At 50.4% G+C, this 27,829-nt stretch overlaps 1 protein-coding gene across 2 annotated transcripts in view; it reads left to right on the top strand.

Annotated features, from left to right (window-relative positions):
* DPYSL5 (dihydropyrimidinase like 5) overlaps positions 1–27,454 on the top strand; it is an 85,098-nt gene extending 57,644 nt beyond the window's left edge. For both annotated transcript variants that reach the window (XM_084793056.1, XM_084793055.1), the window contains 11 exons: positions 5,725–5,883; positions 6,371–6,550; positions 7,517–7,585; positions 10,020–10,064; positions 11,531–11,606; positions 12,604–12,760; positions 17,107–17,248; positions 19,352–19,494; positions 20,869–21,076; positions 22,997–23,165; positions 25,890–27,454. In XM_084793056.1, the coding sequence (XP_084649182.1) occupies positions 5,725–5,883; positions 6,371–6,550; positions 7,517–7,585; positions 10,020–10,064; positions 11,531–11,606; positions 12,604–12,760; positions 17,107–17,248; positions 19,352–19,494; positions 20,869–21,076; positions 22,997–23,165; positions 25,890–25,975 (1,434 nt within the window). In that variant the 3' untranslated portion in view covers positions 25,976–27,454. The remainder of the gene's footprint in view (positions 1–5,724; positions 5,884–6,370; positions 6,551–7,516; positions 7,586–10,019; positions 10,065–11,530; positions 11,607–12,603; positions 12,761–17,106; positions 17,249–19,351; positions 19,495–20,868; positions 21,077–22,996; positions 23,166–25,889) is intronic.
* The last annotated feature ends 375 nt before the right edge of the window (positions 27,455–27,829 follow it).

The following is a 27,829-nucleotide window of genomic DNA, read 5'->3' as shown; positions in this document are numbered from 1 at the left end:
TTTAGTACAGGTTCCTGCTCTTAGCTAAATCTATGCCTGGAAACTGTGTCATCAAGTAGATTATTATATGATTAGTGTTTTTAGAGAGCAATTAAGGCTAGTATTCCTGCTCATCAAATAAATCCAGATCTACCCAGCAGCATGCCCTGCATGCCAAAACCAGAAGTCAGCAGCCTTTTTGAAATAGTAAAATTATGTTTCACTCCCTGCCAGATGTGCACAGTGGTGTTTAGTGACTCCTGGCTAGGAGTCACACATGTCCACATTAACTGAAAGATGTGTGAAATCCTAAAATAGAGTAAAAGCCATGCCCATCCATACACATAGGAGGGAAGGCATGATTGGACAGAAGTGAGTGCGTGAGTGCTTGCGTGCATGCGTAAAAGGCTTGGATTGCTAGACAGTGTGGTCAACCCCCAAATTCAAGGAGATCCTAATGGGTTCAGCTCTTCCTTGGTCAGACGGGGTTGTTGAAGGTCTGCAGGCTCCATAAAGTTGCATGTCCACTTCCTGCCAGTGTGCACCTGCATGTGGGGTCTGCTTATACACGCATGTGGGGTCTGCTCACACACGCATGTGGGGTCTGCTCACACACACATGTGGGGTCTGCTCACACACGCATGAGGATGCTGAGGCATGAGATGAAGCAGCTCATGTTGCCAAGGGACACGGACAACTTGATAGCTCCGTGCGCATTTGTAAAATTCACTAGATAAACAGGGAAGAGAAGCACGGCAGCCTCAGAGCAGTGATGGTGGGAACAGCACAGGGGAGGAGCATTGGCTATATCAGAATTATTACTTCATTAAAGAGTCCCTCAGGCTGGAGAGACCCTCAGCAAATAAGTCATAGCATGAGGACTGGCTTTCAGGTCCCCAGAACCACACAGAAAGCTAGGTGGGTGTGTCAGGGAACCCTGGGCCAAGCTCTCTGTGTAGGCTAGTCAAATCAGTGAGACGCTGCCTCAGTGAATACAGTGGAGAGCAATTAAGGAAGATGCCCTTGCTGACATGAACATTTGGCTTCCGTGTACAGCCACACATATGGCAAATGCAGATGAAAACATGAGAATGCACACATATGAATATGCACACACATACATACCCAAATATACAAAGGAAAAAACTCTCATCTGGGGATGTGTCTCAGTGGCAAAGCAAGGGTTTAACATATGAGACCTTGGGTCCATACTGCCGTTCCCCCCCCCCCCACACACACACACAGCAGTATTTATCTGGAGCAAAAGTGTTAAAATTATTAGTAGCTGATAAATTTGTGTGATGGATTCCACGGGCACTTTTTTCTTTTTCTTTTATTGTTTTTAAAGATTTATTTACTTTATTTATTGCATATGAGTGCTTTACAGAAGAGGGGAGCAGGTCTCATTATAGATGGTTGTGAACCACTGTGTGGTAGCTGAGAATTGAACTCAGGACCTCTGGAAGAGTAGGTGGCACTCTTTGCCACTGAGCCATCTCTCCAGCCCCACTTTTTTTCTTTTTAAATCTTCGGTGCATTTACTCCGCATCTGAAATATCACATAATTGTAACGCCTTTCATCCATGGACGCATGGCTGGCTAAATTTAGTTTTAGCATTATTTGTATAGTATATATCATAAAGATGACACTGCTTTTAATGTGTGTTGTAAAAATTAGTATATTTCATTTTTTTTTAATTAGAAAAGAAGAAAAAACAACTCAGGACCATTCACCCCAAAGTGGCCATTGTCAGAATCCTTGGCGCGCTTCCGCCTGTGTTTCCTGTAGTGATTCAACGCAGCTCTATGCGTCTTGCGAACACACTGAGTCTGCTGCTTTGCTCAAGGCACCTTTCATGTTAGGAGCAGGCTCGTGTTTTGTTTACTTGACAAACTAGAGTTATTTGGGAAGTGGGATCCAACCTGAGAAAATGTCCCCACCAGACTGGCCTGTGGGCAAGCCTACGGGCATTTCCTCTTGGGATGGATGTAGGAGGCCCCATCCTACTGTGGGTGGTGCCACCCCTGGGTGGGTGGTCTTGGGGTGCATTAGAAGCATGAGGAGCAAGTGGTGGCCTCTGCATCAGCTCCGCCTTCAGTTCCTACCCCGTTCCTACCCCGACTGCCTTGGATGGTGGGCTGTGAGGTGGAATTCTCCACAGGCTGCTTTTGTGCGTGCTGTTTTGCTACAGCAGCAGAAGCCCTGAGGCAGCCTCCATGAGCGCCCTGCTGGGTTACTGCCTTCAGCTCACCTAAGCAACAGTTTCTGTCTAAGCGGCCATGACTCGTGACAGGCCCACAGCCACATAGCCCTAAACATGCCCTTCTTAAAGCATCAGGGACAGGACAGTGCCTTGCTCCCCTGGTGATCTGTGCAAGGCCCTTCTGTGGGGTGACGATGACAAGACTTGTCACATCTGTGCTGCCATAGTGTTCCTGTGAACACTGAGCCCAAGGCATTCATCCTGGGCATCAGAACTGCCTGTTTAAAAGGCCAGCTCTGTGTGTGTGTGTGTGTGTGTGTGTGTGTGTGTGTGTGTGTCTGTCTGTCTGTCTGTCTGTCTGTCTGTCTGTCTGTCTGTCTGTCTATGTGTCTGTGAATCTGTGTCTCTGTGTGTGCTTGTGTGTCTATATATCTATGTGTATCTCTGTGTGTCTGTCTGTGTGTGTCTCTGTGTATGTCTGTGTGTATGTGTGTGTGTGTGTTGCCTATGAGGGAATGTACACACCTAAGTGTCTGTCAGGTAGGCTCTGAGCCTGCAGTTGGTGGGAGGAGGGTTTGCTGAGCCTCTGAACTCTGGTTTGGAGGCCCAGAGTAGCAGTGGAGTTAACAGTGGAGTAGCAGTAGAGTAGCAGTGGAGTAGCACTGGAGTAGCAGTAGAGTAGCACTGGAGTAGCACTGGAGTAGCAGTGGTAGTAATAGTAACATTGCCAGTGTGCCCTTCCAGCGCCCCACAGCTGCTGCCCTGCAGGTGTGCATGCACATGTGTGTGGCTGCATGTGGAGGTGCAGTAGGTGTGGAAGGCAAGAGCACTGCTCTGCATGCTTTCCAGAACTCCTCAGTTCTCCAGACTCCAGAGGATGCTGCTCAGGGCCTCCGACAGCCTGCACTCCCTTCCTCTCGGAGCTCAGAAGCTGTGTCTGCCTAGAGTCCTCTAACCCACACCCAGACCACCGCTGGCCCCTGGAATTCCCTGAGTAAAAGCCAAGAGCCCTTCCAGGACCCACACAAGTCTCTCTTCTTGGGGATCATAATGCCAATGTCCACGGGTGGCATTTTGCAGCAGTAGACAGCGTTGTGACCCGTGTGCTCAGCATGCATCCAGGGTGGAAGCTATGGGGTGTGGCAGGCTCTGTGGGAAGCCAATGTCTCTGCACTGTAGCACAGTTTCAGAGGCCCTTGTGGGGACATATTTGTCCTGGTAGGAAGATAACGGTTTATTAGCTCGTGTATTTGGAGATTGGGCAAATGAATTGCTCTTCTACCCTTGCCTTGGGGTCCTTGGGCGTTAAGAACGTCCTGACTCCTTTATCACCGTGCTCCCTATGGCCCCTTGTCCTTAGCTGCTGCTGTGTTGAAGGGGCACCAAGGACAGCAACTGAAAACCAAATAAGAATAAAACAATTTAGGGCATCCAATGCTAGTGTACCAGACCCCCCTGTGTGCACGTGGACAGGCATGGAGTACATGGCAGGGCAAAACAAAGCAGCGCATCGCCTGCCGTGAGCATGCGTCAGCCTGGCAGGATCCGGCAGAGCGGGGGAACAGAAGCCAGCTCGGAAACTACAATCTGTGTGCGCCCCGTCCCCTCCCCCACTCGCACCCCCCAGCCCACTCCTACATGTGTTACACAGAGCTACCACCCTCTGTGGGCTGCTTTGAGCAGTGCAAGAAAGTCAGATCACCGAGGAGCTGAGATTTTTCATTCTTTTGTTGTTGTTGTTGTTTTTGTTTTTGGTGGTATCGTTTTCTATTATTTCAAGACAGGGTTTCTCTGTGTAGCCTTGGCTGTACTAGATTCGCTATGTAGACCAGGTTGACCTCGAACTCACAGTGATTTGCCTGCCTCTGCCTCCCTGAGTGCTGGGATGAAAGGTGTGTGCCACTGCACCCAGCATGATTTAAACACACCAATCAGGACGGCACTTTACCATTCCAGAAATGATATTTTATTTTCTCTTCCAACTGTCCAACCAGGAAGCTAGCTAGCCCTGTGTGTGAAGAACCCTCTCTCGATTGTTTTAATCATAGCAGGGTTTTATTTGGGAACAGCACAGTTACCCGGAGCATCCTTTGGGTAATGTCAGTTTTGAAAGTTCACAAAAATCACCTGCTCAAATACGTTTTCTGTTTTGAGTTATGGAGGAATTTAGTGTGGGTTTAATCATCCCCCCCCCCCCGGGGCTTTGTTTTGTGATTGTGAGTGAAACTTCTTAAATTTTTCTTCTTATGGACTGGAGGATGGCTCAGTGGTCAGAGTGCTTCTCACAGGTGTGAGGACTAGAATTCAGATTCCCAGCATCCAGCCTGGGAAGGTGGAGTCAGGAGACCCCAGAGCAAACAGGCTAGGCCAACTGGTTCGACCAGCAAGCTCTGGGTTTGATGGAGACGCCTTGCTTAGTGGCTAAGATGAAAAAGCAGTCAAGGATTCCCAGCATCCACCTTGAGCCTCCACACACACACACGCACAACCATGTGCATGCGCACCTCACACACGTACTTGCCCACATACACGCAAACACACATCCACATGCACAAACACACAGGAGAAATGGGAGAACATCATTTTACAGTAGCACCTTGTGAAGCCCGTGAATTGTGGATCATTTTTCGTTTGTAAATTAAACATGCATCTAAAAGTGCTCTAACCCAGATAAGACAGAAATGAAACTAATATGCCAGGGGCGGGGATGGGCGGGAGGGGGGAGGGGGTGCGGGGATGGGGGATGAGGGGGGCAGGGAGGGGGCGGAGTAGGCAAGGGAATGAGGACAAAGGGGCTGGTGTCGAACACATATGTGAAATTTTTTTTTTGCAATCCCATGCTAAAACAGTACTTTATTTTGTAAATTTTGACCCATTCATTTTACTCCCAAGTTAAGCAAAACAGTTTCATAAGAAGTGACAGAACAAAAAAAAAAAAAAAAAAAAAAAAGAAGTGACAGACAGCTGGACCATGGTGGCGCACACCTTTAATCTCAGTGTGGGGGTGAGGGAGCGGGGGCGACAGAGGTAGGCAGCTCTCTGTGAGTTCAAGGCCAGCCTGGTCTACAGAGTAAGTTCTAGGACAGTCAGGGCTACACAGAGAAACCCTGTCTCAAAAAAACAAACAAGCAAAAACGTGACAAAACAGTATCTTCAAAATACATAAACTCCTGATTATGTTTCACACTGTATATACTTGGTCTTTGATTATGTTGTCTATATATTGGGTTTAGTCAAAAATCCCTTGGAGGGAGATCCTACTGGGAAGATAGAGGTTAGGCTTCGTCTCCGCAATATACCAAGTACTTTCCCCAAGAAACCAAGCTAGAGCACTGCGTGAGGAAGAAGCAGATTTGTTTGCTGGACCCACAGGTCTGGAGAAAATCACCCGTCACCCCTCTGAAGCTCTCCTGAGCAAGCCTCACTGCGTCTGATCCTCACATGGTTGTTCTGGGTGCACCCTGCGTACTGTGTCTCCCCAGGCTAGTGGCTTTGGTACAGGCAGAGCTGTGACTAGCTGTCTCTCCCCCTCTTCCTTCAGGCGGCACTTGTTGGAGGCACCACCATGATCATCGGCCATGTCCTGCCCGACAAAGAGACGTCCCTTGTGGAAGCCTACGAGAAGTGCAGGGGTCTGGCCGACCCCAAGGTCTGCTGTGACTATGCCCTCCACGTGGGGATCACCTGGTGGGCGCCCAAGGTAACAGTGCTGATGGAACCCCCAAAGGAGGCACCCAAAGGTGATCTGGTACACAAAAGGGTGTGTAACTGGCTGGGGCCTGGTGCTCTCCTGTGTGCATGGACACTCTCCCACCGCCCCCCTACCTTCCCTGTGGGCCAAACAAAACATTTAGGTGTCCGTAAAGATGGTGGGCGGGCCTGTCCTGCCTAACTTAAAGAACCCATTTCCCAACATTCACAGTGAGGAACAGAGCCCACAGCCATGAGCCAGACTCGGGAGCACTGGCTCCCTGCCCTGACTGCTGGTGCTCAGTACCACGAACACCTAGTGAGGAGCAACGCTGAGTGGCCAGCTCAGGCACAGAGAGCTGTGTCCTGTGTGTGCTGGGAGTTTGAAGCCTCTGAGACAGTTAGTCGTAGCCCTTCTCAACACTGCCGGGTCCGTCCCTTCACTGGGCCACAGCTGCTGGTGTCACTTGGCACTGACTTGGCCTTTTACTCCCCAGGTGAAAGCGGAAATGGAGACTCTGGTGAGAGAGAAGGGGGTCAACTCCTTCCAGGTGTTCATGACCTACAAGGACTTGTACATGCTTCGAGACAGTGAGCTATACCAAGTGTTTCACGCCTGCAGGGACATTGGGGCAATCCCCCGGGTCCACGCTGAAAATGGGGAGCTCGTGGCCGAGGCAAGTCTGCAGTTGCAATTGCTGTGTGGGGGTGGGGCCAATGGTGTATGGGGACACTTTGATCACTTATCACTGTCCTTCAAGGTTCTAATAAGTCACATGGTAAATTGGTGTGAGATATGAACATCTGGGCTGCCAAATCTTGATCTGAAATCCAAGCTTTACATATATTCATATGTATTATATTATATACTATACAATACATAACTATTATTTATTTATATATATACATATATTTCAAGAGGTTTCTAAGTCTTAGATGGTAATTTACTATGAATGTTATGATATTTAAATTCTATTATAGCAAACTAACTTAGAGTATCCCTTGGGAATATTTTTTGAGATACAGCATGCAAAATAAACAGCAGCACTCCCCTTTGCTATGTCTCTTTATCAGAACTGTTACATCGTAAACATCTCTGGTACAATGGGACGCCTTGGTTCTCCTAAGTCTTGGGGTGAAGCTAATCTTACAAGTCACTGATATCAGAGATATTTGTTGAGATTTCCAGCCAGGCATGGTGGTGGCACACGCCTTTAATTCCAGCACTTGGGAGGCAGAGGCAGGTGGATCATTGTGAGTTCGAGGCCAGTCTGGTCGACAAAGTGAGTCCAAGGCAGCCAAGGCTACAACACAGAGAAACCCTGTCTTCAAAAACAGAGAGAGACAGAAACAGCGCTTGATTTCCAGAGAAGCAGCTTTAACTTTTAAACAAAGTGGCAGTGTTTGTCTTTGGTGTCCCCAGGCCATTGCTTATTGGCTAGGTTGTATTTTTAAGAATAAGAGATATTGTCCAGTCCTTAAGAAGTGAAAAGAGAATTGGGAGATGTTTACATGAGGCCCCGTTTATCCTTTGGAAAATGTACATTACAGACGGAAACATACTAGCATCCTCTGCAATCACTTAGGTTTGGTAGTTTCTTATATCTCTGTAATTCTCTTCTCTTCCTCTCGCCGTTATCCAGGGTGCTAAGGAGGCTCTGGATCTGGGTATCACAGGCCCAGAAGGAATTGAGATCAGCCGTCCAGAGGAGGTGAGAGAAACTTCCGGTGTCTGCAGTCAGCTTCTTCCCTTTCACGTAGATCTCTTGTGTTCATTAGCTTTCTGTCACTGAAAATAAGGCTGAGAGAAAGATGATGGTGATTTATTTTATTTATTATTATTATTATTATTATTATTATTATTATTATTATTATTATTATTATTACTCATGGTTTCAAAGAATTCAGTGGCTGTTTCCACTCAGCAGAACATCATAGTGACAGGCACATGTGGCAGAGGAGGCCTGGTTGTGTGATGATCAACCAGGAAACAGAGAGTGAAACAGGAAGTGGCCAGGGAACTGGCAAGGAAGGACCCGCTCCTCCTCCCCCCCCCACCCCCAGTTATCTCTTTCTTCCAGATCAGCTTTGCCTCTTGTTTCCAAAAATACCACCACTATCAATAGACCAAGAAATTATGCCTTGAGACTATGGGAAATATTATGTATTCAAACCGTAACAATGTAAAAAAAAAAATATGGTACATAGCAACTTTGAAGCCAGCCTGGGCTACACGAGACCCTCTCTCAGAAAACAAAGAAAAGAAAAGAAAATTCCGTCATTTGCAGTGGGGAAATACATGTTGCATAATTCTCCCCCGTGGGTGAAATTCCCATCCAGTGATTCCCACGGAAAAGCTTTCTCTACACTGAGACCACCTTGGCTATCCTCAGAAAGGCAGGGTAAACCCTGGCACGCCCCATTTAATCCTAATTTTAAGGCACTGGAAAGACCGTTTCAGGCGTCACTTCACCCAGAACTGAATGTGGAGACAAAAGACACTGACAGAGCCTTCATGTGTTAGAAGACAATTAAGCTCGAAGCCAGGACTCTGCATTCTGGGGACTAGATTCTAACCGACGGGGAGTTTGAGTCCTTCCCACCAGACACAAAGCATGTGGCTGCCCATGCTCCCTCACTCACACTAGTGGGAAGGAAGGCACTGTGGTCCTCTGCCTAGACCCCTGTGTGCCCTTTCATGGGCATTGACTAGGACAGCCAGCGGTCTGCTCTGCTCGGGTAGGAAGCCACCTTGTGCTAGTTCCCTATTCAGACATTTTCCCCATTTGCAGCAGAAGCCACCCCTCCTTTCTTCAAAGCCTAAAACAGAGAGTAATGAGAGGATGATATGGAATCTGTATTCCCAGCTCTGTCGAGGCCAAGGCAGAAAGGACCCAGGTTCCTGGCCAGCCTGGGCTACATAGCAAGAGCCTATCTCAGTCCACCAATCAGGGTAGTAATTAGATCCAGAAGACCCGCTGTGTGGTCCTACCATCACCCTGGAGCCAACTAGGCCTGCCTTCTTCCCACCTTGGGCCTGTCTCTGTCAGTCACTGGCTTAAATATAGGTCCTGTTGGACACCTCAGAATCAGTAGAGAAATGAGCAGCAGGCCTGAGAACGAAGCGCCCTCGGTAGATGTCCACCTGGCTCGTGTGGTGTCCTGGTACCCCCAACACCACCTAAGATGGCAACTCTAGCACTTGAGAGGCAAGAAAATCAAGAAGTTCAAGGTTACCCTCAGCTATGTTGTGAGTGCAAGGCCCGCCTGGGTTCCTGGAGCCTCGGAGTCACAAGGTGGATCTGTGACAACAAGGACAACAAAGGGCCGACTCAGACTCCGCCCTTGGCTGTCTGTGCCAGGTAATAAGAGGAAAGAGCAAGGCTTTGCCTGGTGGGTGGAAAGACCAACGCCCGCTACTATCAGTATCTGCTGCTTAGAAGGAAGGAACCCGTGCCAGGGCAGCCTGACCCTCCAGAAAGCATTTGACAGTGTCTAGAGATGTTTTTAGCTGTCTCGGCAAGGATGGTGGATGGAATGATGCTGAGGTCTGAGGGCTAAAGGCGAGGGGCGCCGCAAACAGCCCCAACCACAGGACTGCCTGGGCTCCAGTGTCAGTGATGCTAGGGTACAGAAAGCCTGCTCCAGGCTAATCTTGATGTATTTCCTGCATTTCTGTGATAGCCACTGCAAGAATGCATTAGCAGGCCAGAGAGTGAGACTCTAAGTTGTTTGTTTACTATCCTTTCATTGGCTTAAAACATTTGTAAAGAGTTATTATTGCTTTGTGTGTGGGGGTATACACTTGTGTCAGAGGACAGATCTGTCAGTTTCAAGCAACAAGCTCACGTCACCAGGCTTGCCAGCAAACGCCTTTCTAAGCCCTGAGTACCATCCACCAAGGATGCACCTGGTATCCTCAATCCTGGGACTCTCCTTCCATGGAAGCCCTGGTGGGTGAGGCCTGGTGCCCCTGCGAGGATCTTGCCGCTATCCACAGCCAGTCCCTGTGGGTGAGGCCAGCCCCTCTGCTGGGCCAGCTGCTCCAGCCCTTGCTATACAGAGAGCACTAGGGCAGATGCAGCTGGCTTGAAGGAGATGATGAAGGGGGGAAGGGTGATTCCTTCTTGCCCTTGTTTTTAACAGCTGGAAGCTGAGGCCACTCACCGTGTCATCACCATTGCCAACAGGGTAAGTAGCTGCCATCCTCCACTTTGGGGCTACAGTGTGGAGGCCAGTGCCACAAGTGCCTCTCAGGACCCCAGCTGTTAGTCCCAGGGTTCTGGTGCACATCCTGCCCGCCCTGTCTCTCGCTCCTCAAGTGTAAATGGCATGTGCAGTTACAAGTTAACCCTTTGCTTGCCTACGGCGGGCCTTTGTTCTCAAACTTCTTCCCCTGGTTCCACTCTGGCAAAGCCTCTTTGCAAGGCACCCGTGGAGCGTGGCGGGAACCAGCAAAATGATGATGCCAGAAACTAGAGCCTTGCTCTTACCTAATAAATAAATGCTTTCAACATGCACGTCACACACACCCCTCTGATCCGCTACTTCATTATGTGAAATCAGAGTTGATAGCATCACTTACCCGGCCCTGGACAGCTGCTGGGCCTCAGAGGAACCAAAACCGAGGGAGAGTGCTGCGTGCCATGGGCAGGGCACCCTGCAGGTGCCACTGAAGGGTTTGATTTGCTCAGATAGTCTGAACTACAGGCTTTAGAAGGATTGATTTCCCACAGTGTGGTTCCCGGGTGGCGATATCAGCATTATGTGTCAGCATTACAGACTCAGGAACCCAAGCTGTCAGGCTGCAGAGGGGCCCACTAAGTCATAAACTGGGACAGGGCCCAGCAGCTGTATTGGGAGTATGTTTGCTTCCCCCCCCCCCACCCCCCTCCGATCCTATGATTCTAATGAGGGCTCCAGCTTGGGACCTTCCCCTCAGAAATGGCCTGGGCTGCTGCCCAAAAGGATATAAACTCCGACGTGTGGTCTTAGGAATGTGGAGGACAGGAGGCTGCATGTCACCCAACCCTAGGATTAGCCAACTCATACAGAATCTAGGAAGGTTTCCTGTTAGCCAGCCCAAGGTCTGGACCTTGTTCCATTGTCATGGCAACAGTTATCATACCAAATACTTTCTGATGGACACTCAGCCCGTAATAAGGAAGGGCCAACCTTCAGCTTGCGAGATCAGGTTGTCCAGCCTTAGACCCTGAGCCTGGCTTTTCTCCCGGGTCCCTTGTGTCTGTTGACAAGGTGACCTTCAGACCACAAGCATCAAAATGTGAGGTCCAGGATATAATAATGCCTGACTCTTTCCGGGTCATCATGTTCATGAGCAGAAAGCAGAAAGCAGCAAAAACCCACAAGATCCGAGAAAATCCAAGGTTTAGACTCACGAGCTGCAACCTGAGGTCACCTCCTGGGTGATTCCCAGCGCTGGCTTCCATCTGCCTCTGTCTTGCTCCACACACTTGTGCAGTCAGCTATGTGCTCAGCCCGCCAGCCCTGCCTCCGGAGCATAAACTGTCATCTTGTCATGGGTAACGAGTGACACACAGGCATGTATGTTGGTATGGGACTGATGGAGGGGCGGTTTGGGGTGTGTGGCTGCTTTATGGGGGTTACTGCTACTTCTTGCTGTCTCTTGCCTTTAGACTCACTGTCCCATCTACCTGGTCAATGTGTCCAGCATCTCCGCTGGTGATGTCATTGCAGCTGCTAAGATGCAAGGTGAGTCCTAGGCGTGCGCCTCATGCTGTGGGACGAGAGAAGGGTCCGGCAGCTTCCATTCTGCCAGACTTGGCTGCTGAGACCAGGGATAGCCTGCCCTTCCCATATCTTTGCAATTGTCCACCTCAGAGTGCCCTACGCTTGCTAGAAGCAGTCCCCTCCTCACATGTGTATGCATAGCAACTTTCCAGAAACATCTGCCAGGTAAAATGATCGGAGTCCTAAATTGATACACTAATTGGTGGTCTTTGGGGGGGGCCTGTTACATTGAACTAACAGGTACCTTGGCAAGTAACAAAATTCTAAACCAGTTCCAGTGGGCATGTCGGGGAGCAGGATGGAAGACACTGGTGCAATAACAGTGTGTGGGCTCAACTTGAACCCTATGTCTGACCTCTGAGGGGCATCTGCGTGTCTCCTAGGACTGGTCATACTGAAACTAGTAGCCTAGGAGTGCTGTAAGGGTCTGGTGACAGGAGAGACAAAGTCAGGACAGAGCCCTGGGGTGTAAGACAGGAGCATGGGTGCCATAGCCTTCATAACATTTGAAATCTGAGCCCCACCTTCTGCCTCTCCTCCAGCTGGAATTCCCTGTGGGATCCCAGCGAGGCTGTGGGCCACCCTGCTGACCCAGCATCTCCCAGCGCCATCAGATCGCCTGCCTCCCCAGAGAACAGGCTGGGCTGCCCACGAGGCCTGGCACTACACGCCTGACCTACCACCACCCTGCCTTACTCCCCACACTATCCACATACAGTGGCCCTGGCTACATCAGACTCCTCAGAATTCCCTTCTGTCTCTCCTGGCCTCAGAACCCATGTCCTTCTCTTCCCAGGGTCAATAGAATGAGAAAGGCTCTGGGCTCTTACATGGCTGAGGGAGCTGGGGTGAGCCCTTTCCTGTTTGCCTTCAGCTCCTTTACCTGTGTGGTGAGAAGCACAGCCCAACCCCCTCTTAGACCAGAGCTTCCTAATTATGTTTTTGACTCTTCTTCCAGGGAAGGTGGTGCTGGCTGAGACCACCAACGCACATGCCACGCTCACAGGCTTGCACTACTACCACCAGGACTGGTCCCATGCAGCCGCCTATGTCACGGTGCCTCCTCTGAGACTGGACACCAACACTTCCACCTACCTCATGAGCCTGCTGGCCAAGTAAGGTGTTTGAGCCGGACAGCACTCGGTTGTGGGTACTGCAGGTCTTTAAGATGGCGTCCTCCAGCTCTAGAAACCAAACCTGACCTGGGGTTGGTTCTGTTGGACCCACAGGGTGATGTGGCATGAACACCCTTCTCCAAAGCCCAACAGTCACTTGCTGTCACTCTTAGCTTCTCTGACAGCTTGATTTGGAGTGAGAGCATTGGTCGGCATTTCAGAGGCCGCTGGCATCTTACCCTGAAGTGCAGTGGGGAGCTGCAAGATGAGAGCCAACATCTTCCAATATGAGTGATCCTCTCTCTTCCTGACTGTAGTTTATTGTTACTGTAACAAATTGCCGGAGGGAGCCATTTTTAAGAGAAGAAGGGCTAGCCAGCACCACGGCAGTGGCAGTGGCGCAGGCCTGTAATCCTAGCATTCAGGCAAACAGGCAGGCGGATCTCTGTGTTCAAGGTCAGCCTGTTCTACAAAGCAAGTCCAGGGTACATAGAGAAACCCTGTCTCAAAAACAAAAAGAGACAGACAGACAGACAGACAGTCCTCCATGAAGGCATCAGAGCAGGCAGCTAAGACTTCACATCTCAGTGGATCGAGAGACAGAGAGCAGAGGAACGCTGGCTGTTACCTGGTTTTCTTTCCTTTTTGCTCAGCCCAGACCCTCAGCCCTTGGGATGGTACTGCCCATATTCTTCCTTCGATCCTTTCTAGAAAAGCCCTCACTGACACACCCAGAGAGCACCTCACTAATGTCCTGGCAGTTGACATGGACACTAGCCATGCTTACCTTCACATCCCCGTGGCTGCCTCAGTTTCTCTGCCTCAGTTTGTCCCTTCCTCCTCCTATGCATCCTTCCTCCTTTCTGTCCCCTCCCTGGTCTTTCTTCTTCCCTTACACCCTCTTCCGACCTCCATTCACAATCCCCATCCTGTCTTATGCTCAACTCCCAACGTGAAGAAAACGGTGGCAGGAGCATTCTGGACTTGGCAAGGCACAGTCGTGAAAGGTTGGTTTTGTTCCCATGGCAGCTTGTAGAGTCTTTATCCTCTGCTAGTGACATTCCGGGACGGGACATCACTTTCTCTTCTCTTTGGCTCTGAAAGTCCTGTCTACTTTAGCGTCAGCTCCTAGTCCAATTCCCCAGCTCTCTCCGCTCATCCTGAGGCAGATGGAGGGGAAAGAAAGGTGTGGCATCTTCTCCACGTCCAGGCATGTCTCTTGGTCCTATTCCAATGCTGGCAAGAGCCCTGGGGAGGCCGCTTACACCAGGCCACTCATTGCAGTGCCCCAGCCCGCAGGAAGCTCGTGGGACTTGACTGTCCCTTTGGTGGGAGAGCAGGCTGGACTACCCGTGTCTAACCCAGAACCTGGACATAAGGTGAACTAGTGGGGACAGGGTACAAAAGCACCTCTCACACCCTGGAAGAGAAGTCTATCTTCGGGTCCTGACATGAAGTTTAGGTTTCTGGAGAGGCAAGAGGCACAAATAAGTAAGCTATACTGGTCAAGGTGTAGTCTTGCCTAACAATGGTCCATCCTGGTCTAGGTCCAGTCTCCTTGAAAGATCATCTGGCAAGTCGTCAGATCTGTGTGAAATCTCTTTGTAGCGACAAGTTTTTCCTCCTTCTCGCCAAGCTGCCATCTACTCTCTCAGCATGGAGATTCCAGAGGAAACTTTAATTTAATGGAGGTGTTTAAGTGACCCAATAAATAAAGGGAGAAAATATTGAGGAAGACGTCTGATGGCAACTTTGGGCCTCCTCATGCATGTTTGCACACACATGCACCCACACACATGCAAACATGCACAATACACATACATACATACATACATACATACATACATACATACATACATATTTTGTAAAGCACTGTGATCTCTGGATTCAAATCCAGTGAATCTTTTTGAAAGACTCCACTTGCTACAAGCAGATTTACCAAAAACACACAAACACAGTAAGTGTCCAGTCCACCCATACTCAAATAGACAGGAAAATGAAGCATTGTTCATTGAATAATTTAAGTTTTTATATTTAGCCTGCTTTCCCACTTGCTTTAATTATTTAAGTACATTCTCATGTAAGAATTATGATTTCATACAGTAGAGAAATACTCTTCATTCCTTTTTAATCAGTGCACATTGTAAATGCGTGCTATTTTATAGGATTTGGGACACAATTTAACTATTTATAGGATTTTGTGATTACTATAATTTTCTCCTATAACATGTTATTGCTATAATTTATGTGATAGAAAATGCTGGCTGGAAAGCCGAGACAAAGTTACCTTTCCTACAAGAGAATCTGAGTTGCTCGCCCATCATTTACTTTATGGTATAATTTCTTAGGTTAAACATGAGTAAAAAGTACAATTCGCACTTGTCCTTTATGTTGAAATCCGGTTTCCTGGGCAGGTGAGGTGGCTCAGCAGGTAAAAGGGAAGGTGGCACCAACTCTGACCACCTGACTTTGATCCCCAGAACTCACATGTTAGAAGGAAGAACCGACTCCTGAAAATGGTCCTCCTGAAAGTGGTCCTCCTGAAAGTGGTCCTCTGAGTGCTACCTGCTTCTGAGGAAGCTGGATGCTCAGCTAAAGGGTGGGGATTGAGCCTGAGTTTCAGGGTTAGGTAGCCTGCAGCCCGTTATCCTGTGTTGGAATCTCCTCTATCCTAAGCTTTACCCTGGGCAGGGGGAAGCGGGAGGGGGGGATGCGGCACCGGGGGGGGGGGGGGGGGAGGGTCTCTAAGAAGAAAATGAACCCTGGGAGTCCATCATTTCTCATGACTTCTGCAGGGGGTGGGGAGCCTCAGGGATTATAGAACACGCCTGTTCTGTGGACGGCTCTTCCTGCCTCCACAGCCCAGGGCAAGGTCAGCCCTGCACGCCCCCACACCAAGAGCTGAGTCATCTTGCTGTGGATTTGCCAGGGACATTAGTCTTTGGCAAGAGCCTTACCGACGGGGCTGCCAGCTCTCTGGGTAGCCTGACTGAAAACTGTTCAGGAGTCTCAAACAAGAGCTGCTCTGCTCCCAGGGCCTCTCCTGAGTGGGCGGCCCGCTTAGCCCATGTGCTTTCTTGCTTGCTTTCTTTTTTAATTTATTTATGTATTCATTTTACATCCCAATAGTAGTCCTTCCCTCCTCTCCTCTCCGTCCCACCCTCCCTCCCCCATCCCTATCCCCCTATCACTCAGAAAAGGGGACCCCCCTACCCCCCACCCCAGATCCTCAAGTCACATCAGGACTGAGCACATCCTCTTTCTCTGTGACCTGGCAAGGCAGTCCCGCCAGGGGGGAAGGGATCAAAAAGCAGGCAACAGAGTCCATGTCAGACACAGTCCCTGCAGCTCGGGCTCCATGTGGGTCCACTAGCCCGTGTCCTGGGTAGTCCCAGCAGTGTCCCTGGTTCCACAGGATCCTGCTTCAGCCAGGTCCCTCCCCGGGGTGTTTTGCCCTAGTGGCATAAGCATTCTCATTGCTGCAGCTTCTGGTAAAGAAATCTCTGAACAACGAACATGGGTGCTCTGTCTCCCTCCCTCTTTGGCAGAGAGCAGGCCACAGTGTGCTTCTTTAACTGCCCTTCCCAGTTCTGATTCTGCCTGAGGTCCTGGTTGAGCCTTAGTCACCCGTAGCCCTAATCGGCTGAAGACTTTGTCGTGGATGCTGCTGTTGACATCCCATCATCTTCCAGACAGTAGCTTGTTTAAGTCTTGGCACTCTTTCTCTTGAGTGCTGTGGCTCCAAGTCACTTAAGTTTAGCACTGATGCTTGGAGAAGCTTTGTCAAACACCTGCTCCGTGTGTCCTGCTGGGACAGTGTGGGGCAGGCCGCAGTTGGCATGTGTGCCCTTGACATTACCACCACCTCTCCTGCCTCCCCCTAGCTAAACCCTAACTGGTGGGCAAGTTGTCCTCTGCCCAGTTTTAGTTGTTGTTGTTGTTGTTTTTCAAGACAGGGTTGTATATCTCTGTGTAGCCCTGGCTGTCTTGGAACTCACTCTGTAGACCAGGCTGGACTCAAACTAAGAGATCCACCTGCCTCTGCCTCCACCCTGCTGGGATTGCATGCGCCATCGCTGCCCAGCTCCACCCACTATTTAGCAATCACCAACCCAAGCATTTACTGGAGTCTCCGCTCTGCACAGATGCTAATTCTGAAGATAGATAAATTGCTCATTTAAACGAAAGAAACAAAACCATTAAGAGGTCATGCAGCAGATAAGCTTCAGAACCAGGTTGAAAGTGGATTCTCTAGGCCCCCAAGCCTCGGCTGTCCCCTTCAACTTGTCCTCACCCTTGGAGGCTTCGGCCTCCTGTCCCCTCACTGGTCATTTCTCTCTCCACAGTGACACTCTGAACATTGTGTCGTCAGATCACCGGCCATTCACCACAAAGCAGAAAGCCATGGGCAAGGAGGATTTCACCAAGATCCCACACGGTGTGAGCGGCGTGCAGGACCGCATGAGCGTCATCTGGGAGAGGGGAGTGGTAGGTGTCTGCAGCCTCGCCCGCGCTGAAGATGTCAGCAAGCCTCGCTCGTGCTAGGGTTCTCTAGAGGAACAGAGCTGGTGGAAGGAACATATAAAAAGTTCTAAGAGTGGCTTACAGGCTGGTCCCACAATCTCTGTCTCCAAACAGAGAGTCCCAAGTTCCGACAGTTGTCCAGCCCATGAGGCTGGATGTCTCTTTACGTTGGAATCCCAAAAAAAAAAAAAAACAGGCTCTAATATCAGCTAAGGGACGCCTCGGCAGCAGTATACCCCAACTTGCCAGCCAGAGTGAGGGCAAGCAGACAAGGAACACAAGCTCCTTTCGTGTCGTGTGTATGTCCCTCGCGTTCCAGTCAAGCTGACCACCGGGAGTAGCCACCGCAAGACAGCTGACCTAATCACGGCTCCCGTTGAGGCAAGAAGTTGGTAGTGTTGGCAGGTGACACGGTCATGCTTACCTAGCACAGCGGCACATACATGGGGTGGGGGTGGGGGGGGCGGGGAGGAGGCTCACCCCATGAGCTGCTATTGAAATGTGAGCCGTTCAGAAAAGCATAAGGAAAAATCCTTACGATTTGATGCCTAGAAATTTAGTTGAGTGCAGGTAGATGCATTTGGCCTTGAATGTTGAGGGGGTGTTCCTGCTTCATCCCCCCAAGAGATTTTACCCGTAAGCCACTGTGCCTGGCTACCATACATTGTTTTAGTAAATGGATTCGTCTTTTTTTTTTTTCCTTTCATATTTTAAATCATTTTTGAGTGTCTTCCTAGAGCACTACAAAGTTGTGGGCTTTTTACAACACCGGGGAGTTTTTTTTGGTACTTTCGATCTAGCCCAGGCTTTCATACATGCTAGGCTGGAGCTCCGCCTCTGCCACCATCCCTTAAAGTGTCTTTTTTTTTAATTGCTACATAATACTCTCTCCAATGGAAATGCTATATTTAATTCTTCCTTTGAAGCTTTTGGCTATTTCCGGTTTTCACACTTCAAAGGATGCTATAAGGAGGTCCTTGGTTGTGAGCGTCACCATTTCTAATTACTTCCTTAGGACAGATTCTAGAAGGAGATTTTTGGGTCAAGGGATATGAATATAAAGTTCTGGGTATATTTTGTTTAATTGAATTTCAAAAAAATAAAAAATAAAGGCTGAGATTTCATTTGAATACCACCTGCCCTGCCCATGATGAGTAAGTATTTTTTGGTTTTTGTCTATCGTGGAATGCACTCAACACTAAGTATGAGCTCAAAGAGATTTAAAGTCCTAAAAAGCTCAGGGAGAGGCCAGGAGTTAGCTCAGGACGTGTCCCTTGAGGAAAGGCACACCGCTGGTCTGGCGCAGTGCAGGCAGCTCTTTCAGAACACAGAATGTGCAGTAGCCTCTTCCCCACCCCACCCCACCCCCCCCACCCCCCATCTAGCCACAACCTCAGGTGTTCACAGTCCGTAAAATATTAAATGGAAAACTCTAAAAATCATTCCTAAGTTTGGGGGAGTTGTTTGTTGTCAGAGACAGGGTTTCACACTGTACCCCAGGCTGGCCTGGAGCTCTCTAACCCAGGCCTTAAATTCACAACAGCCCTAGGACTACAGGCATGAGCTACCATGCCCTATACTGTAATTATTAAATAAGTTTTGTTACAATATGTAGTTAAATTATTCTATTGTATTAGCAGACGTTAGTCTCTGGCTGTGCCTAACTTATGAGTTAACTTGGTTGTAGGTGTGCATGTTTAGGAAGCAAGCCTTGTATGTATAGGGGTCGGTTCTCTGCAGTCTCGGGCATCCTGTGGGGGCCTTGGGAGAATTCCAACAAACAAGAGGGGGTGTAAGCTCCTTCACATGAAGTGAGGCCCCTTAGTCGTCCCAAGTGGACACATAAGTGGAGCTGCGAGTCAGCAGGGTGGCCAGCTGGATAAGGGTTAAAGGGGCAAGCAGGTGCCAGTTGGCTCACATGAGACAGTGCACATAGCACTGTTCGCCTTAGGACCACAGATGTGACCCTTGGAGATAAAAGACCACAGGCTGGGTAGGTAGCAGATGCCTGGGGAGGAAGCCACACGTGCAGAGCCAGGCTGATCTGACACTTCTGCCACATTCCAGGTTGGAGGAAAGATGGACGAGAACCGTTTTGTAGCCGTCACCAGTTCCAACGCAGCCAAGATTCTCAACCTGTATCCCCGCAAGGGCCGCATCATCCCCGGAGCTGACGCCGATGTGGTGGTGTGGGACCCGGAAGCCACAAAGTAAAGCTTGCCACTAGCTTCCTGGCGTTAAAGGGGACTTGGGGTTTTTTGTGGAGTGGGGGAGGACTTGGGATTTTTGTTTGTTTGTTTGTTGTTTGGTTTTTTGTTTTTTTCTTTTTTTTTTATTAATTTATTCTTGTTACATCTCAATGGTTATCCCATCCCTTGTATCCTCCCATTCTTCCCTCCCTCCCATTTTCCCCTTATTCCCCTCCCCTATGATTGTTCCTGAGGGGGACCTCCTCCCCCTGTATATGCTCATAGGGTATCAAGTCTCTTCTTGGTAGCCTGCTGTCCTTCCTCTGAGTGCCACCAGGTCTCCCCCTCCAGGGGACATGGTCAAACGTGAGGAAGTCATATCCCACTCTCCACTCTACTGTGGAGACTGTTCTGTCCATTGGCTAGATCTGGGTAGGGGTTTAAAGTTTACCGCCTGTATTGTCCTTGGCTGGTGCCTTAGTTTGAGCGGGACCCCTGGGCCCAAATCTGCCTTTCATAATGTTCTTCTTGTAGGTTTCTAGGACCCTCTGGATCCTTCGGACTTGGGATTTTTAAGAACTTCTATTTACAGAACTGCAAAGGCAAACAATCTTTGCACCATTTCTTTCTTCCTTCTTTTCTTTCTTTCTTTCTTTCTTTCTTTCTTTCTTTCTTTCTTGTTTTGAATCATGGTTTCTCTGTGCAGCCTTGGCTGTCCTGGACTTTGTGGACCAGGCTGGCCTCCAACTCACAGAGATCCGCCTGCCTCTGCCTCCCTGCGCGGTGGGATCACAGGCGTGCGCCACCACACCCAGCTTCTTTTCTTTCTTTCTTTTTATTGATTGATTGATTGATTGATTGATTTTACATCCAGTCATATCCCCCCTCCTCTCCTCCCAGTCCCCCCCCTCTTTCCTCATCTCCCCTCCCCTGTTCCTCAGAAAAGGGGGGCCCTACTACCCACCCACTCCAGCTCATCACGTTGCATCGGGACTAAGCGCGTCCTCTATCTTTGCACCATTTCAAGTGTCGAGAAATGTGACGGTGGCATGGCAGTGACCATCTTCCTTTCATGCTCTATGTACACCCATTCCTTTGTATATCCGTGCGCAATGTCTCCGCCCCCTCTTCTGGGCACCAGCTAGATGGGGAAAGTACACGCCTATGTAACCTCCTTTTACATTCGTTCTCTAACGGCTCCATGTCCAATATGGTCCCATATTCAAGAGGCTGGGGGTGAGGGTTTCAGCACAAGCATTGTGAGGGGATGGAGGTGAGCCCGTATCAGACAGCTCTGGGTACCATTCCCTCCCGTTGGGCAGCCTGTCTTCCCATCAGGAGGTGCTATCTCTACATGTGCTCAGGATACCGTGTCCCACCTTCGCCTCCCACCAGGACCATCTCAGCCAGCACCCAGGTGCAGGGTGGAGACTTCAACCTGTACGAGAACATGCGCTGCCACGGCGTACCGCTGGTCACGATCAGCCGGGGACGTGTCGTGTACGAGAATGGCGTCTTCATGTGTGCAGAGGGCACTGGCAAATTCTGTCCCCTGAGGTCCTTCCCAGACATTGTCTATAAGAAGCTGGTGCAGAGAGAGAAGGTAAGGTGGGGCTGGAAGGAGGATGTGTGGGGCTGAGACCCTCGTTGGAAGGCATCTTCACTTTCCCCCCTTTAACTCTCAGACACTGTCATGTTATATGTTAGTTATTTTTGCATCGATGTGACCAGAATGCCTTCAGAGAGGAAAGGGTTAACTGAGCTCTTGGTCTCAGACACTTTAACGTAACCAGGTGCGGTGACCAGGTGCAGATTACAATAATGGGACTCTGTACAGTGACTCTCCACTTGCAGCAGATGGGGAAGAAAACAGAATTAGAGGCCAGCTAGTAACCTTCAAAGGCCAGCCATGCCCCATATCCTGAAGAGCCCAGGGCCCCCAGCCAGAGAATAAGCATTCAGAAGGTGACCCTATGGGAGACAGTTCGGTCTCAAGCCCTCACACACTGTTTCCCCTGGATGCTGTCTATCACCTTGCATCCAGAAGAGTATGTGGAGGGACAGGAGAGATAGTGGGGTTGGAAATTTCTGGTTTCCACCTCTCATTTTGCATGCATCTGTGATGATGGTGACGATGTGTGTTGTACGTATATGTGCGTAGAGTGCCTACAGAGACCAGAAGTTTCAGACATACCTGGAGCTAGAGTTGCCGGCTGTTGTAAACCACCTCGTGAGGTGCTGGGAACCGAATTCGGGGGCCTCTGCGAGAGCAGTACACACTTTTAACCTCTGAACCATCTCTACAGTCTCAATAGAAGAAATTTAAATGGGCAAGCAGAGAGGGAGCCTGGCGAGTGTGTCTGTGAGCAGTGAGGTCCTCCTGATACACAGGCTGGTTGCTCAGTCCCTTTCCTCTCTTGCTAATGCCACGGGGGCCTTCAGAGATCCTCTGTGATTGTTGTTTCTCTCAAAAAGACTGGGTAGGCAGAATGCAACATTGTAATTGAGGTTTCATCCCAAAGGATGCAGTGCTTACATCCCATCCCATGGATGCAGTGCTCGCATCCCATCCCAAGGATGCAGTGCTCACATCCTATCCCAAGGATGCAGTGCTCACATCATATCCCAGGGATGCAGTGCTTACATCACATTCCAAAGGATTTAGTGCTCACATCCCAAGGATGCAGTGCTCACATCCTATCCCAAAGGATGCAGTGCTCACATCCCATCCTAAAAGATGCAGTGCTCACATCCCAAGGATGCAATGCTCACATCCCAAAGGATGCAGTGCTCACATCACATCCCAAAGGATGCAGTGCTCACATCACATCCCAAAGGATGCAGTGCTCACATCACATCCCCAAGGATGCAGTGCTCACATCACATTCCAAAGGATGCAGTGCTCACATCACTGCTGCTGCTGCTGCTGCTCCCTCAGCTACCTGCAAGTACTACCAACACACTTTCTCCCCCTCGCAGTAGCACTTTTAATATAGTGAATCGCCATAAATGACCTAGGCCAAGCTAGCTCTATGTAACAGAGCTGAAATAGGAACCTTGGTGTTCTGGTTTGGGCAGTATAACTCCTGACTCGTTAGCATTGCTTCCAGCAGTGCCCTGTGTCCAAACCAAGTGTATCTAGCCTGAGTTTTCACAGGGTTGTCAGGACACAGGACACGGTCTGGCCTATTGGGAGCCTGGCACTGTCAGGACACCACTGCGTGTGTGTCACCATGCTTACCACGGAGGAGTTATTTAACTGTTTCCTTGCCAAACTCCCCTGGAAGGAGTCGGCCCCTGTGGAGGGCAGAGACGGAGGCACCTCCTGCACATGAGCACTTGTACGTGCATTTACACACTCATCTTAGGTAGCAGCAAGAAAGTCATTCTTCAGCACCTGGGTTATGGAAGCAACACACCTGTCACCTGTGCGTCCTGGGTACTGTGCGTAGCGGCAGCTGTTGGTGGAGAAGGCTGAAGCTGTGCACTTGGCTCTGACATTCCTGTTTTTTCTCTTCACTAGACCTTAAAAGTGAGGGGAGTGGACCGCACTCCCTACCTAGGGGACGTCGCTGTTGTTGTCCACCCTGGGAAAAAAGAAATGGGTACACCACTGGCAGACACTCCCACACGGCCCGTCACCCGGCACGGGGGCATGCGGGACCTTCATGAATCCAGTTTTAGCCTCTCGGGTAAGGAAGGGTGAGGTGTGGGGGAACTGGCAGACAGAATAGAGGCCCCGGAAGTGGCTGCAGCCTGCTGGTCCTTTGTAGCCATGAGACGTGCAGCACACACTGTTAGAGGCAGATAGGCTGAAGGACCTGGGAGAGACAGGAGAGCTCACCAGCTGCTAGACAGGCCACACAGGCCGTTAGACACGCTCCCTAGCCTATGTTTCTGTCATGCACCACACTGTCCCCTCCCTCCCAGCCTCACTGCAGCCCTATTACCCTGTTGCTCTTATTTCTTATTTCCGCCCTCTGACCTTCACACATCACCTCACCTTTTCTCTGCTTTCACTTTTTGTTTTTTTAACCAGGAATTCTATTATATAGATTTCAATAACTTTAAAACGTTTCTTTCTTTTGGCTCTAGCTCCCGGTTTCTCTCCTTACCTCCATGCCCTAGCTCTATGGAATCCCTAGGCCCCTCTGTCAATCCCCATTTTTATTACCATGCTCTCCCAGTGACACCAACAAGTGAGCCTGGGACGCTTTATACCTCAGATGTCCTGTGCTCCTTGAGTGGGGACCATTGCCTCATAAATGATAAGGCGTTCTCAATGGAGAGCAGACAGAGGCTGTAAGGTGTGGTAGTCCTTCGGGGAGCATCACCACCATTTGAAAGGGCAGTGGCCCAGCCTCCTTGACTCCAGGACTTGCCAGAGAGAATCCACTGCAGCAAGGGCTGCCTCTATCTGGGCAAGAAAAGCAAAAGGAACAAAAGCATAGAGTCCTAAGGTGTTGGGAATGAGGACCAAACACAAGCCATCTCAGGGTGAGAGGCCTAGGACCAGTTGAGGCCTGCCTACTGAGACCCCGCCTACTGAGGTCCCACCCACTGAGCCCCCGCCTCCTGAGGCCCCTCCTCCTGAGGTTCGCTCCTACTGAGGTCCCTCCTACTGAGACCCCACCTATTGAGTTCCCTCCTACTGAGGCCCCGCCTACTGAGGTCCCTAGGTGCCCAGCTTTGTGCTGAGAGCAGCTTGTGCCAGGGAAGTGTGGTTACCTCGGAAAGTGCTGATGGCCTGTGGAAAAGAGTTCTCCAAAAACACAGTCCCAAAAGGGCTAGTCGCATCGACAAGTGGTAGTGCATGAGTGCTGGGTGGTGTTTCCGGAGCACTGTCCAAACACATGGAAGCTTTGCCAGTCTGGGATGTGTGGATTCCCAGGACCTGAGCGAATCACAGGTGGCAATAGCTGACCCCACAGGAAGTGAAAGCATCCTGGGACTATGGGGCCTGACTGGATAGTGTCTCCTTCAAGCACAGCAGACCTCAAGTTGCCTGTCAGCTCTCTTCCAGCCCCAAGTCTTAATCTGTTGAAGATGAGAACACTAGACCCTCCCTTCTTAGTCTTAGAGTTCCAAGGAGTTGGGGTCGTTGGCGAATATGTCTTTCACTTTCCAGAATAGTTACTGGTTTCCTGCTCTGCTCTCTGGTCTACTCGCTGATCCCTGTGCATGAAGGTTGGCGTGGTAACTGGCTAACCCCTTCCTTGCTCTGGTAGCACAAGTGAGTGAGTGGGGAAGCTCATGCAGTAGGCTCTGCGTCAGGAAACCTGGGTTCAAATCCAGGCTCTTCAAACCTCGTACACTATAAGACGTGGAAATTATATGTCCCTGGTTTTCTCGCCCAGATAATGGAATAGAGGAGTGAGGATTAATTGACCGAGTACCTGGAACTGGGGGATGGCTTAGTTGGTAAAGTACTAGCTTTGTAAGCACAAGGACCTGAGTTCAATCCCACGAAGCTGTAGTACCGAGACCGCCCAGATCTCGAGACCTCCAAAATGGCCACCAGGATTCGATACCAGTGCAACATACACAGGGTCCTGTATTACTGGCTCGAGCTTCGGATCACAGTCCTTCCTGATGCAGCAGGATAGGAGAGTGACCCCGAGCTTCAAGGGCAATGGGCTTATAAAGGGAAGCGGGCGTTGTGAGCCCCGGGAATGTCAGCCTTTAGCCAGGTTTGGGGGAGGTTGGATCTTCAGGGAAGTTGTAGGTCACAGGAATGTTGATCTTTAGGCAGGTTGGGTGGAGGCTGAGTCTAGAGGGGAAGTTTTTTTTTAATCTCAGAGGAACATTGGGAGCTAATTGTATCTAATTGCTGCGGTAGAGTTTCTGGAGACTGTTGGCAGGTCTAGTTTATGGCAGTGCGCGGTCATTCCCCGAACGCAGGAAGACGTGAAGTCACCTGGAGGACAAGTTCTCACAGAACATTCACGGACCATGCCATTAGGTGCAGAATATACATTACATATAGAATATGGCATTAATTTTGCCCTTACAAAACCATTGGAAAAGCCAGGCATGGGGCTGGAGGCTTAGCAGTTAAGAGCATGTACTGCTCGCCTAGGGGACCTGTGTTCAGTTCCCAGGTTTCCAGCACTTATTTCCTGCTGTCCAGCAGCTCACAGCCTGTAATTCCAGCTCCAGGGAGATCCAAAACCTCCTTGGGCGCATATACATACCAAACACAGCCCCATGCCTGTCTTAAAGTGGATGGACAGCATTATCTGGCCTCCGTGTACCCAATGAGGTCCACACGCACGTTAAGGACGTGGTAGGAGAGGAGAAAGCGCGTACCCACACATGGTTTAACTCAGCCCCTTGATCCTCGCGCTGAAAGGGCAGCCTTTAACCCAGGCAGGCAGCATCAGCTTGGTTGACTCGCCCTGCTTCCTCCCTTGCAGGTTCTCAGATTGATGACCACGTTCCAAAGCGGGCCTCAGCGCGGATCCTTGCGCCCCCTGGAGGCAGGTCGAGCGGTATTTGGTAAAGGCTCTGACCAGCACTGCCGCCCCGCAAGTGAAGATGCTCCACCGCCACCCGCCTGCACACCTTCCCGCCACAGCTGCAGCGGGTGGGAGAGGTTGGGCTGGGCAGCGCACCACCAGTGGGGGGGGGGGGGGGCTCCAGGAACCAGGGAGCCCTCCCTTTGTCTGAACATGATTCGCGGGGCTTTGATCCACCCCTAACAAGGCACTTTGAGCTGTCCCTCATGCTCTTCCTACCTTGGCCCTGGGGTTTCTCTGGGCCCCAGAAGCCCACACTATGCACAGCACCCAATGCATAGCACCTAGCCCCGCCCCTCCTCTCACCTGGCCCCGCCCCTCCTCACCATGACCTCCTGTGCCAGCTCTGGGAAGGCCCAGACTTTAGTGCCCTGCCCTGCTGCCTACACAGACAGGTGTCCAGAGCACTTTAGCATACATGTTTTGTAAGCAAGGCCTTCCCCCTCTCACCCCATAGGCCCCATGGTGACATTTCCCACGTCAGACAGGTGTCAACTCCCCAGTCATGCCCAAGGTGTCGCATCTCTCCTAATTCACCCCAGCCATGATGGGTACCGTCGGGACACCCAGCTGTGGCTGTGCTTGGGACACCCTGTGCCCTTGACTGGCCTCTTTTCACTCCCTAACCCACACCCTCTGAGAGTCTCAGGCCTCAGAAGAGTAGCTGGGTGGGCACGGGGCTGGTGCCAGGCGCGTGTAAATGGTTTTGTTTTGCACGTTTGGTTTGCGCAGTGGTTTGGTTTGACTTGTTTGTACACCCTGTGGAAAATGACGGTGCTTCGTGTCACTAGCATAGCATAGACTCTGGAATAGATTTTGGTTTGTAGGAGATGCTGCAGTCACGGCCAACCAGACCGTTCGGGGCAGAGGTGGGGCCAGGCTGGCCCCCTCCTCCCAACCCAGGGTCCTTCTGCTTCCTGAAGCCCTGGACCATGACTCCCCTATCCTACACCCTTACCTCCTCCCACCTTGCTACGTTCAAAGGTCCTGGATGCTGACCCTGGAAACCTTCAGGCAGCAAGGCGGCCCCCTCTCCCATCTCCTCTCCTGGTCACTCCTAGCACTAACTCCACATCCACATCCTCACACCCCTGCATAGCTTCCTATAGCTTGCCCCTGCTGGGCAAGGCCTAGCTACTCCTCCTGTGTGACTAGCAGGAGGCTCATACCTGCTGAGAAAGGGAGAAATAGGAGAGGGTTGGCCAGCCAACCACCAGGGAAACGGGCTCCAAAACACAAGGCTGCACTGTGCCATCCACCCCACAGCACAGTGCCATCGGATCCTGCACTCAGCACTGTGTTCTTGTTGGCCACTGCCTGGGCCCTGCCCTGTCTCAGAAGCTCCTTGGAGGTTCTCATAGGTGGCTCCACAGCCTGGGAAATGGCTCAGCTTTCTGCCCCTGATAAGCCTCACCTCACGCGTGGGTGCGTGTGCGTGTGTGTAGTGCTAGGAGTCCACAGTAGGTCTCTTATCAAGCCAATGCCATGATGAGAGCATCTCTTATGTTGACCCAGTTGCCATCCTTTGGCAAGTGAGCTCACATTTGTTGGAGCTCCTCAAACTTACCAGAGGTCACAGAGATCTTGGCCCTCATCACGGCATTTTTGTGCTGCTTGGGGCACATCAAAGCACTTCCATGACCCGACTCTCGCCTGCTGCTCTTGGCAGTGAAAGGCTTACTACTCTTTCCTCCATCTCACAGATGAAAACCGAGGCCCCAAAAGTTTAAGCCTTCTGGCCCCAGAAGTGTTCATGGCTGCCCTCGGCTGTCTAACCTAGCTGTGGAAAACCGTTGCAGAGTTATGTCAGGCCCAAAGGGAGTTTAGCCGGCTGGAAT

Source organism: Acomys minous (genome assembly GCF_964271855.1).
Source record: "Acomys minous genome assembly, chromosome: 8".
Classification (NCBI taxonomy): Eukaryota; Metazoa; Chordata; class Mammalia; order Rodentia; family Muridae; genus Acomys; species Acomys minous.
Note: the sequence above shows the minus strand (reverse complement) of the source record. Positions and strands in the feature narration are given on the sequence as shown.